This window comes from Trachymyrmex septentrionalis, unplaced genomic scaffold (assembly GCF_001594115.1).
Source record: "Trachymyrmex septentrionalis isolate Tsep2-gDNA-1 unplaced genomic scaffold, Tsep1.0 scaffold86, whole genome shotgun sequence".
Taxonomy (NCBI): domain Eukaryota; kingdom Metazoa; phylum Arthropoda; class Insecta; order Hymenoptera; family Formicidae; genus Trachymyrmex; species Trachymyrmex septentrionalis.
Window position 1 is genome coordinate 563,447 of NW_017306049.1, and position 12,890 is coordinate 576,336.

A 12,890-nucleotide genomic window follows, 5' to 3' on the forward strand; every position below is an offset into this window, starting at 1 on the left:
TTATATATATACAAAATCATTTTTTCATCTGAGTTTCAAACAAACAGAATTATGAAAAAATTAAGTTTTGTCTTTATTTTTCCATCTGCCAATTTACATAAGCAGCAAGAGATGAGTAAAGATATGAATGAAAGAGTTGATCATGTTTCCAGGTGTAGGTTCCGTGTCGAAGTTGCGCGACTTCGACGACTGGCAAGATCAGCGACTGTCAACGACTGACGATGATTTGATCTCGCCTTATTCGGATTCATCCACGAACGATCTCGATCAGATACGGCCGCAGGAGCTTACGAAAAACGGCACTTATGTCATCAGACGCGGCCGCAAGAAAGAGCGCAAAGTTCTACCGAAAACGCCGACCAAGACTAAGAGTCTGTCCTTCGAGAACGGTGAGAAAGGCAGTCGATTGTCGGATGTAAAACGATACTCGAGCACTTTTGACAACATCAAGAGTCTATTGAAGGAGGGCAAACTGGAGAGTCTAGACGAGCCGTCGGTAAAATTTATGATTCCGGTACCACCGCCGGATCTTATCCGAGTCGAATCGATGCCGGCGATCAACAACGATGCCAGCAATCGGGCCCAGCTGGAAATCACCGTAGAAGAGGAAGAGGCGTCCGACATCTCGGATAAGGACAAGAAGCGCGACAACATCGAATTTTCTCGGCTACCATTATCGCCAGTCGAGGACGATCGAATGAATCGTTTGGACCAGTCGAGAGATTGCAACGGTCCGACAGCGTCTAACTTGGCGGATCTGGATATCGGTAGGTTATCGGCGAACAGTGCACTCGCCGAGACGACGACAAAGAAGAAACTTATAAGCGCGGTGAGCGATGAGAGACTAGCTTCTAAGATCCCAGTGAATTTGCTGATTGAAGATCAGATTGTGAAAAAGGCTCTCAAAGAGAATCGCCGGCAACTGGAGAAGGTGAGCGACGCAATCAAGGAGATCGAGAACGTGAAGAACAGCGAATCCTATTGCGAAAGCAAACTCTGGCAGAACGGCGACCTGAAACATAATTCGAAACGGAACAGTTTCGAGAACGACGGGTTTCCGGTCTACGATAGCCGGAAACCTGTTACGATCGATGGTAGTCCCTATGACAGCAGGACGCGCGGTAGGAAGCAGCAGAAACAGCAGCAGCAGCAGCAGCAGCAGTACAACTCTGATTCCGAGACATCGAAGACCAGCTCGGACGCGGACTTCGAGGATCGGAGAAAACTGAACGGTGTCACCGATGTCGTCTACTCGTCCGGCAGGCGGTTGCGCCAAAATGGTATCGAGAATCACAAAAACGATCAGAAGCAGATCGAGAACGTGATCGACGCTATTCTGGAGGATTCAAAGAATCCGGAATTTCAGGTAGGAGTGGAATCAGTGAGTTTCGCGAACTCGATCGCGTAATTCAAATATCTCACGAATATCAACCGCGAGTCGATCATGCGTTACCTTATACGCTCATGTCGTGTCGCTTAAAATGTTGACGCGAAAAGACGCAGCGGAAATAGAGTCTATCTCTACGATAAGGGCTATTAAGGTGCATCTGCGTCGTGAAAAATGCGGAAGTTATACGGTTCGTGGTGGGCGTGTACCGGGATGGTGAAAAGATGTCGAGCGGCTAGAATCGAAGCGGGCCGCCCCATCTATAAATTGGTAGCATTACCTCTATAAAATAGGATTCCATTAGCGATACTGATTTTACGATCGTATTTTTTGTCATGAAATATGGAAATATCTGAGGAACTGCCGCGCGTACAGCCTGCTGCCTGCGAATCCGTTTTTACTCATTCTCATAATTAATTCTAGTGAAAGGTTTTAATTTTTTATCATGTGATCAAAAGGACCATTTTTGCTTTAACGTTGAATAACTCGATGAAAAAAAATCGTACGGAGCTTCGTAAAAAAGCAAATTACAGGTAAAGATTCGCTCTTTCGAATGATGTAAATCGCATTTGTATACAATTTTTAGTCCACTCCATGGAACTCCGCAAATTTTATAAAAAATTTTGAGATTTTATATCTTTATTTATATTTGTGTAACTTCATGAAATCTCTTGGGGGATCGTTTTTTAAAGTAGCGATCTGAAGAGTAGACGTTTCAACCTGTAAAATGCTTTTTTAAACATCCCAATATGACAATTTTTGACGAAGTGATTGTATTATATCTTGAAATTTGCCTATTTTTGCAGAGTGAACAGGTGTTAATTTTGTTGCCGAGTGTACATAGCGAATATACTATTTTATAGCTGCAGTAACTATAAAATAGTTTATTCAATCATATATATACATTAATTCTGCATAAAACTTATATAATTGTCAACTATGCAATTCCAATCACTATCTTTCTTTAAGTGCAATTAGTTATTTTTTCGACCTGCTGAAAACATTTCTCAAATACAAAACTGTGAATTATCGATTCATTGCTTCAGTAAAAATATCAAATTCACTGACATTATCATCGAAGTGAATGACCATTCATGCCCATATCTTCACGAGAGCCTTTCATCATATTATAGGTTCTGAATCTAATTAGTTTTGAAAATTTATATATTAAACTCTTTAGAGGCTTTTTGTGTTAATGTAAAATTAAATCTTGACTATACATATCTCGTAATAATGTTTGTCAAAACACAATATGATATTTGAAAAAAAAAAGATTAGGATTTGTAAAGTAAATAGTGCTACTCAATAAACTGAGTCAAAAATCCTGATGAATCATTCGAAAAATCAATTCTGTCAGAAGTGATTTTCGGAGTTGGTAGAGCAAGTGATTTTTCTTCCTATTTATTGTAAGCGATGTGAAAACAAATTATCTTATATTATACATTTTCACTCTAATGTTTAAAAAAGCTGTGCGAAATTAAATTTTCCGATTTGGAAATTTTCGCATAGAGAGATGTCATACGACACTAAAGTATTTTTATTGATACAGTCATATACAATCTATCAAATCTATCACAGTAAAAGCTTTCCCATATCACATATAATAAATAATAGTAATTCATTTGCTCTATTTAATATTAGAAAGATGAATCCAATCTTGTTGTTGCTTCTGACATTACATTCATCAAGCAATGTTTCAATTTAATAAATACTATTTGCTTTATAAGTCATTAAATTTTTTTCAGAACTCTACGTGTATATTGCGTCGAACTTTTGAAATATTAGTGACGGATATATTTTAACTATTCAACTAGCTGCTATTTTAATAAAACATTATTTTGAATAGCTAATCTTTCAAGCTTATTGCTCTCACAAATCGAAACTGATTCACGATGAACTAAGTGCTTAGATGTAAAAATAGACTGATTTTCCATAAATTTATTTCTCTTTTCGGGAACAAAATCTAAATATTTTTTTATGATTACATTGGAAGCGAGTGCAATTAAATTTATTTATTTATCGATAAAGTTGATAAAATTTTCTCTTGATCTCAAAATTAACTTAGAAATTGCTTTGTTCTGAACTGCAATTTGCTGTATCTTGACAGGTCAATGTCGATGTAATGGAGTTCCCGCCATTGCCGCCCTCGCCCGTCGAGGAAGCTGATGAAGAAAGTTGTTCGGATGTCGGCCAAAACGCCGTAATGACACCACTGAAATCCAAGGGTCACAGCAGTAGCCGAACTGTAGAGTACAGGCCAAGGGTACCACCCCATCGTGTTCCATCGATCATCGACCCGAAAGATAAGGCTTCTTTGAATACCAGATCCATGGATGCCGGTTTTACCAGGGGCAGACGTACACCGACCACCAATAATTCCAGGCGAGAGGTGAGTTTGTTTGAAGTATTCACTCGGGGATAAAACGAACAATTTTGGTCTTTTGATGGGGATTACAGTTGCATTTTTCCTACTTCGAATTGCTTGCAAGTTTTTATGTAATTGTTTATATAGTAAAATAATAATAATGTATAATAATATTATGATAAATATTATAAATAATATATATGTATAGTAAGTAAATTTGTAGTTTAGAGGAGCCCCTCTCCTCCCCAATGACCTTGACCTTGACATATATTGTCAAGGTCATGACCCTGTGTGACCTTGAGAAAGTTTTAACCGTCAGACATTATTCGTTAAAAAGTTGTAAATAAAAAAAATTTAAGAAATAACGTATATGATATCTCTTTTCGACCATATAAAATAGAAATGCTCCGCTTTAAAGTGTATTTTACAACTTTCCACGCAAAGCGACTCCCACTCCATCTCCCCCCCCCTCCCTCTGTTTGGGGGCGCACGATTTTCACCTGAAGCGACTCCTATCCCCTTTGCTTGGGGGCGCATGACTTTCACCTGAAACGACTCCCACCCCACCTCTTTCCCGCTGCTTGGGGGCGCACGACTTTCATCTGAAAAAATATAGGTGACAGTCATGCGCCCCCAAGCAGGAGGAAGGGTGGGATGGGAGTCGTTCTAGATGAAAGCCATGCGCCTCCAAGCAGACAAGGAAGTAGGATAGGAGTCAAATTTTTATTTTATATAGCAGAAATATTGACGTTATTTCTTAAACTTCTTTTGTTTATAACTTTTTAGCAAGTGTTGTCCGATGGTTAAAACTTTCTCAAGGTCACTCAGGGTCATGATTTTGTCAACATATATCAAGATCATTGGGGGGGGAGGGGGGCGAGGCTCCCCTGAATTACATATTTACTACATAATGATATGAAATGCTCGTTTATATTATATAATAGAAAATTAATACTACCATAATAAATTTTACGCAAATGAGATTAGAGCGCAATTAAACTTATAATTTTGGTACTTAATACGTATGTCGAACATTTCGCTTTGGAATCATCATCAGCGATGCATTGCTTTTCTGAAGATTTAATACATCTTCCTCCCTCTACATAGGCAGCCACCTAATAGATTGGATAATTCAAAGCGGTGCAAGAATTTGGTAGTAAAAATGATACGTAAGAAATTCTAAAATCGATATATACATTGCACCAAAGAGTATATTAAATTCAATGAATTGAGAATAATTTACGGAAAATTTATTTTTATTTAAGGAGAAAGAGCGTGTTAACAAAGAATAGAGAAACGTATTTATAAGAAATTTTGAAATGAAGTCATACAGATCATTTTAATTAAAATCAGTTAATAAAACTTGTTAGTTGTGACCAGGCAAACGTGAGATTGTCGATAATTTAACAATATTCGAATAACTAATTTTCTTCAAAGGAGTGTTGCATGTTCTAGAAGTGTGATTTGGCCCTTATAACAAAAATATATGTCTTTTATTTTTATTTAGAAAAAAACATTTTTAGCTCATCAAAATCGGAGAGAAACACTTCCATGGGTTCCTTGTTAGTATTATATTGTATTATTGCAACATTTGCTATCTTACTGCAATATAATTGGAACGTTGCAATATTGTTGCAATACTTTGGATTTAATGATTTAGAGTCATAATACACAAAATATTTAAGGGGCACTTCATGTAATGCTAATTCTATAATGAGTTGGTAGTCGAAAGTTTTAGTCTTAATTGATGAAAATGGTCAATTAGCTATGGTCGGCTATGATCAATTTCACCGATAAGACTTGGAACTACCGACTACCGACTCATTGTAGAATTAGCATAACGGATAAAAAATCAAATTTTTTTGCACAATTTAATATTTTAACCCATTAAAATATGTTTTTTGAGTTGGAGAATGAAATTCGAAGACTTTATTACAGATGATTTTATTGTCGACCAGTTAAGCAGGTAAAGCGCCGAACGCGCAGTAAATTCTTCTGCCGACCTCAGATTCTATCTAGTATATCATTAATTGGTTATTTATCCGTTGTCAATAAGTAGGACGTTGTAAATATGTCGTAGAATGAATGAATAAATGATTATTAATTAATCAAAAAGATGACTACATTATTACAACTTAAATAAGTAACATGATATCAATAAACTAAAATGACTACTTGCTGTTTATCAGGATTTATTCTATAAAATATTTCGCCAAAATATTTTCTTATTAAATAAAACATGAATTTAATGTCTGAAGAGGGCTCAATCCGGCAGCCGAAACTTGTAATTTATTTGTAATTTATTTGTATTTAAACTGAGTTTTTATTTTTTTATATTTTTTCAATTTTACTTTTCTCTATTTGTAATTTATTCTTTTTAATTGTGTGAAAAATTTAAGAAATGTGATTCTTACTTTACCTTTTATTTATTGTTATTTATTTTATATAGGAAGAGTCCTTCAATCTGTTAAATAAATAAAACATGGTCTATTTTTTTCAGATATCTATATCTTTGAATATAATTTATTCTATTAATAGTATTTTTTTTTATTAGATTAATTTAAAATTAATAATTTATTAATTGAACTGTGTGCAAGTGCACCGCTATTACATTTAAGATTATTATATATGAGATTTATAAATTTTGAAATTATAATGTTATTAATTATTATATTTCTTCGGATATATTAGGTGTAGTAAAAAGTCATCGCGTATTTTTTAGCTCAAAGTTGTATATATAATATCTTCGTCAATAATGAATGAAATTCAAATTTAAAAAAAGGGTTTTAAAGCTTGAAATCTCTACTTTTAAAAGCTTATCACATTTTTTAAGTTTATATGAGTTTGATAATTTTTACATACCAAAAACTACGAGCTGAAAAAGACGAAAAATTTTCTTCTCACTTTGTGGATTTGTAACGTGTCCAAAACGAATTTGAGAAAATTTTCGATTACATATCGTGAAAGCTTGATACTTTCCCTACAAAATCGTTTTTTTTTAATATTCCTACGACTTTTGATTACTGAGTTATCGCGGATTAAATAAAAGAATTATTTTGACTTTAATTGCTCATAACTCCATTAAAAATTGTCGTATCGTATAATTTAAAAAAGAGATTTTTAAAGCTGAAACTTTACTCTACCAAGATATATGTACATATATTATTGGTAAGAAAGTAATTGCGGTTTTTACTGATAGATGTCTTTTTAAAAAACGCGATGACTTTTTACTACACCTAATATTTCTTGTCGTATATGTTCTTATTAATTAAATGTCCCTTTATCCTTCAGGTACCCGTGGAACGAAGAACTCTGCCCACCGATTTACCAGGACCATCTCGCAGACGACCGTTTACGAAAAGGCATTCGCCATCAGCGGAGGCGTGCTCTTCCGGGAGCAGCAACAACGGTAGTGGTCTGCAGACCAGTGGCAGCGTCGTTACCAGCACTGGTTCCGGTATGCAGACATCATGTTCTTTACCGGAGACCCCAGTGTTCGCCAGGGGCAGCGATATCCCTAGAACACCACAACACGCTGGCAATCCTACACAGTCAAGGCGGCAACCCGGCTGGTATGCACCTACCACAGCTACCGGGTAAGCATCAATATTTCCTTATTTGTTTTGCACTCGAAAAATATCAGAATAGATATTTGATGATTATATTTAGTAGAAAAAACTGATCAATAAATACTGAGTGATTCTTTAATCTTATTAGTTCCTACATGTAAATCCGGCAAAGAACCAATCATACTAAAGGCAAAATCCAATTATTGAAGAATCATTGAGCATTCACTGAAAATTTTTATGTACATATGTACTCTCTAAATGTTTTTAAGTCGAAGCCACTCTTAAAAAAAAAAATCAATTTAAGCTCCTCTCTTTTTATTATAACTATTACTTCTTATATAAGGCAGCTAATACAATAGATAATTTTTAATAAATTTTTTGTTGCTAAAAGCAAATCCGTAAATAAAATGCTCTATCATATTATTTTTTTTAAATATTTTAGCTCAAAGGTACTTAAAAATGCCATTTTCGGTACTTTTAAGTTCAATTTTCCAAAAAACGTAACTTAATCAACAATTTCATTTACGGATTTGCTTTATTTATTTTCAGCGACAAAAAATTTGTAAGAATCTCTATTTCGTTCGTGGTCTAAAAAAAAATTTTAATTTGTCGGACAGTATTATTATGGACATTTTCCAGCAAGGACATAATGTAACAGTGAATTATTTTATCCTGTTTTAATGTTGATGCACAACAAGAATGTAATGATTCATTGTGTTACATTGGGTGCATCCGATAAGCACATTCCGTAAAATCCAAAAATATAGATCAAACAGGAGCAAGAGCTTCTGAGCGCTCAGAGAACGGTTGTAGTAAATGCATCCACTGTGTAACCAATTAAGGTCGGTTAATTCTAGGACGACCATACATCCAGCTTTTCCAGACACTCTTTTTTCAGGTTTTCAACGTGTTTAGATGCACTCTTTTTGGTGTTCATTTTAGGATGTAGGAACAGTCCTCTCCGATTCTATTGTATTATTTTCTTATACCACGTTATGATAAAAAAATCCCAAGTAATGATACTATCTAGTTGGCCTATTGTTAAATATCATCATATCATCAAACAGAACGTATAGAAAGTGGCACGTATGGCTTTAGGTTTAGGGTGATCGATTCGTGATTTAAAGATCCGGGTTTGATTTCACATATCCTCCATATACGCGTTTTTCGCATCTGGAGATCATCTACATTTGCTTCCACAGACTTCTATATATATTATTAGATCTAGTAATATATATATATTCTATATATATTACTAGACTGCTAACTTTGTTCCTTTAACTGTGCTGTCTAAAATTTGCCAAAAATATACGCATGCTCAAAATAAGGCCCACGTCAGTCCACGCATTCCATATCACGGAGAGAAATATACGACATCTTGAACCAATCACAGAGATGTGTACAACATTTTGAATCAATTACGGAGAGGCTGGTCACATGACCTATTGGCATCTCTTTTCTGTACGTGGTCACGTAATAGTCTTATTCTGCATCTAATTCGTGCAGACAGCACTTTTAAGTAAAGAAATGTAGAGAGTTAGTCTAGTGTAATACATAGAAGTCTATATCTGCCTCTGTCCTAATTTTGAGCATATAACCTGCATAACTTTTTTACAAAGTAAATGTTTAGTAAGATGACAACTTTAGCCATACTGAGATAAAAAATGGATGAAGATATCTGTAATTTCTTTCTTTTTCTAACTTTAGACACAAAATACACTAGAGGCAGATATATTAGCATTTTTAATATTGTAAAAAAGAAATTTTTATTTTGTAAAATTAATACAAAAAAATTATCATAAGGTCTGTTCACGTTGCTTGCACTTTTTACACTCAGCTTCTTCGCTTTTTCCCTTTTCAACGCGCAAATATATAATATAATATATCTATCCCACTTTAAGTGCAAAAATATTTGGGCGAAAATATTTATTATTTCAAACAAAAACCTAACTTTATTAATAATACAGGCGGCTTCAGCCTTAAAATATGATAAGGCACATACTATTTTATAAAGCATAGTGCAATTAGACAAATATTTTATTTTGACAGATGCACAGTGAATTGAAAGTATAGCAGGGAGATCTGTCAGATATATATCAATTGCTCACATTACTAATTGGTTAATTTAAAATAATATAATCTCATTAATGAAGCAGTGCAAAATTACTAAGAACAGAGCGATGTGAGTGGTATGTGCAATTGAACTGTGTGTAAGTGCGTCGTTCCCAATCAAGTTTTGAGCTCATTTGTAGAAATTCCCATGACTTGTTCACGCTGCAAATGAACTCAATTTCTGATTGGTTGAAATTATCTCAGATTACGTGACGAGACCTCCGCTATTATGCACAATGGGTCATACCGACAAGATACTATTAAAGATGGCCGGTTGCCATGGAAATAGTATTCCAATAAGTGATAATCTTATTTAAAATCTTTTTTATTCTTGCACTTTGTGAACGGGTATAAAAGATGCAATAAGTTGAAGTGAAACGAACGTATATTTGTGTCACTTCTAAAGGGTGTCCCAAAATTAACGCAAGATTTGAATTAAATAGAAAACACAGTTTTTAGTCTTTTGATTATTATTTTTTTGTTGAATCATAAAGTACATAGGATAGGGTTATTTGTGGAATAACACATCGGGCAAATGGCTCCACGGCTTTGCATGCACATACGCACTCGTTTGTCGAAATTTTCCATGACCATTTTGCATAAATGTGGCTGAATTTCGTTGATGCAGCGTTGAATCTCCTCCTTTAATGCACGGGTGGTTGTGGGCTTGTTGACATATAGTAGACCTGTGATTTCAAATAACCCCATAAAAAGAAATCTAATGGTGTTAAATCACACGATCTAGGGGGCAATTTTGGCGATTAACAAAGCCATCAAGGTGAAAATGTGCTTCATCGCTTAGGATGATTTTGCTCGAAAAATCAGCATCCATTTGTTGATGATTCAATAATCCATTCAACGAACTCATTTTCACTAACCCTAAACTGTCAGCTGTTAAATTGTTTTTTTTTTGGGGTTGCCAACACTTTACTGCACAAATGGCGGCAAATTCAAATCTTGCGTTAATTTTGGGACACCCTTTACTTATTGCACCGTGTGCACCAGTTCAAAGAATGCAGAAATAAAAAATACATACCTCTGGTGTCGTACTTTTGTATTATTGGGTGGTCCGGAAAGTCCGTGCGGATTTTTTCATTGATTTTTCAAAAGTTTTTTTATTTGTTGCGAAATTTTCGTTACGATTATATCATTCGCTAGAGCAAAGTTTCAGCTTTAAGAATCTGTTTTTTAAATTGCGATATGATGATTTTTATCGGAGTTATGAGCAATCGAAATCAGAATGCTTCTTTACTTAACTCGCGAATAACTCAGAAACAAAAAATTATAGGAACATTTTTAAAAAATGATTTTGTAGGGAAAGCTTTAAGTTTTCACGATGGGTAGTCGAAAATTTTCTTAAATTTTTTTTGGGCACGTGAGAGACCCCCAAAGTGAAAAGAAAATTTTTTATCTTTTTCAGCTCGTAGTTTTTGGTATGTAAAAATTATCAAACTCATATAAACTTAAAAAATGTGATAAGCTTTTAAAAGTAGAGATTTCAAGCTTTAAAACCCTTTTTTTAAATTTAAATTTCGTTCATTTTTGACGAAGGTATCGTATATACAATTTTTCATTGTAAAATCCGCACGGACTTTCCGGACCACCCAATACTTTTCAATTTGCTAATGTCCTAATTTACCTAGATTAGATCTGGTCATCCTAGTCAATCATAAGGCATTTTTCTTATTGAAAAATGCTTTATAGTTGACTAATTTTGAAATTTTTATAGAATTCTTCTATTACAACAAGAAGCGATTAAAAAATAAGGGCAAGATACTTAATCCATTTGTTAAAATTGATTTGGACTCTTTCCTTTTTAGATATGTTTTATACATAAGAAGTTAGTCATTCTTTACTGATCTTGTTGCTTCACTTTCAGCTATCGACGAAACAATCCTGGTCTGGAGCAGGCCATAATCGGCACTGAGCTTCTCCGACTGGCAGGGGGCCCGAATCGCGGATGGTATCCTACCAGAAAGGCAAATCAGCCACGGCCGGCGTCAATCGAACATCTCGAACGGCTGAACAACGCTTATGATGCACGATTACCGGGCACCGGGGACCAGAGGAAGCCGCTGACTCTGCCCACAAACATCACACCCAACAAATACTTCGGCCAAAGTAAGCACAGCTCCGCCTCCAGCACTCGTGAGGCGCTACGGAGGGTCACTAGCTTGCTCATCAAGAAAGGTAAGCGTCGGGGATTTGCACTGTTAGAAAGAGAAAGTACTACGCCTAAACGTTCAGCGTGTGGCGTAGTTAAAAAACACGACATCATCAGTAACTTTGAGATATGATGAACCCCGTTTGTGTTCAAAATAGATTTCACGGTTCTGATATCCGTTTCCTTTTCGGCAATACTATTATGAATTTAACAATCAAATGATTCGATCGTTAATGAATTTAACGACCAAATATGCTTCCGATAATGCACATGAAAAAGACACGCATATGGACATGACTGTTCGACTTGATGCTTTGAATCATTTTCTGACATATTAACGGTATTTGTAATAGTATTGCTGATGAACCGTAAACTGTTAGTTGGAACACAAATGTGAACATGATTTTCAAATATTGCTGTGATAAAGATTTTGTAAGCGATAAGCAATAATTTTTCTTGAATTGTAATTAGAATATGTATCATATGTTTGTATTTATAGAAACTTCCTAGACGATACAAAGTCCAAAATTGAGATGTCTTTAAGACATCTTTCACAAAAGATGTCTTATGTCTCCATTTTGGATACTTTGTATTGTTTGGGTTTAGTTTATTTATGATTTTCTTAAATTTCAAGAAAATATTTCTTAAATTCAATTTCTTTTAGATTATGTATTGTTTTTCTATACATTATAACAAATTCTCTACTAAATCAATATGTGCTTTGTGATGTTATTCAAATAATATTACTAAGAATTTATGACAGGAAAAATTTTAGAATAACTCAAATTTTTTTTATACAAGAAATATTAAGGATAATTTACAGAAATCAACCGATATATTTGTTGGTACATATATTTTTAAATATTTTATTCATTTTAACATGGAGAAAATTAATAATAGCAAATATAGTATAGCACATATATAATAATACAAAATAGCTTATAATTATTTAATTACTCTTTCCATATTTAATTTAAAAAGCAATAGCATTGATTAATCTTTATAATTGCCATTATCGCTTTAAAAAAATCACTTGTGTCGTGTTTCCTAAAAATTTCGCTATTTGAAATTCCGTAAGCTTTGATAAATAACCTGCAAAAGAGTTTTCTAACTAGTATCGTGTGACCTTTCGTGGCATTTGAGTGCTACTGATTTTAATACTCTCTTATTCTTTGATATCTTGGAATGTTTGTTTTTATGTAATTTACTATTATTATATAATTATTAGAAACTCAGCAAACACAGAAATATAACTATAATATAACCTTGGAATAATATGTGATATATTATAAC

General features: G+C 34.3%; 1 protein-coding gene across 4 annotated transcripts in view; it reads left to right on the forward strand.

The window, feature by feature from the left end:
* Nucleotides 1-12,890, forward strand: part of LOC108755222 — a 163,704-nt gene that overhangs the window by 114,494 nt on the left and 36,320 nt on the right. For 3 of the 4 annotated variants that reach the window (XM_018498117.1, XM_018498116.1, XM_018498118.1), the window contains 4 exons: nt 153-1,366; nt 3,495-3,776; nt 7,044-7,348; nt 11,313-11,623. In XM_018498117.1, coding sequence (XP_018353619.1) covers nt 153-1,366; nt 3,495-3,776; nt 7,044-7,348; nt 11,313-11,623 — 2,112 coding nt within the window. The remainder of the gene's footprint in view (nt 1-152; nt 1,367-3,494; nt 3,777-7,043; nt 7,349-11,312; nt 11,624-12,890) is intronic. The other variant, XM_018498119.1, reaches the window with a different exon arrangement.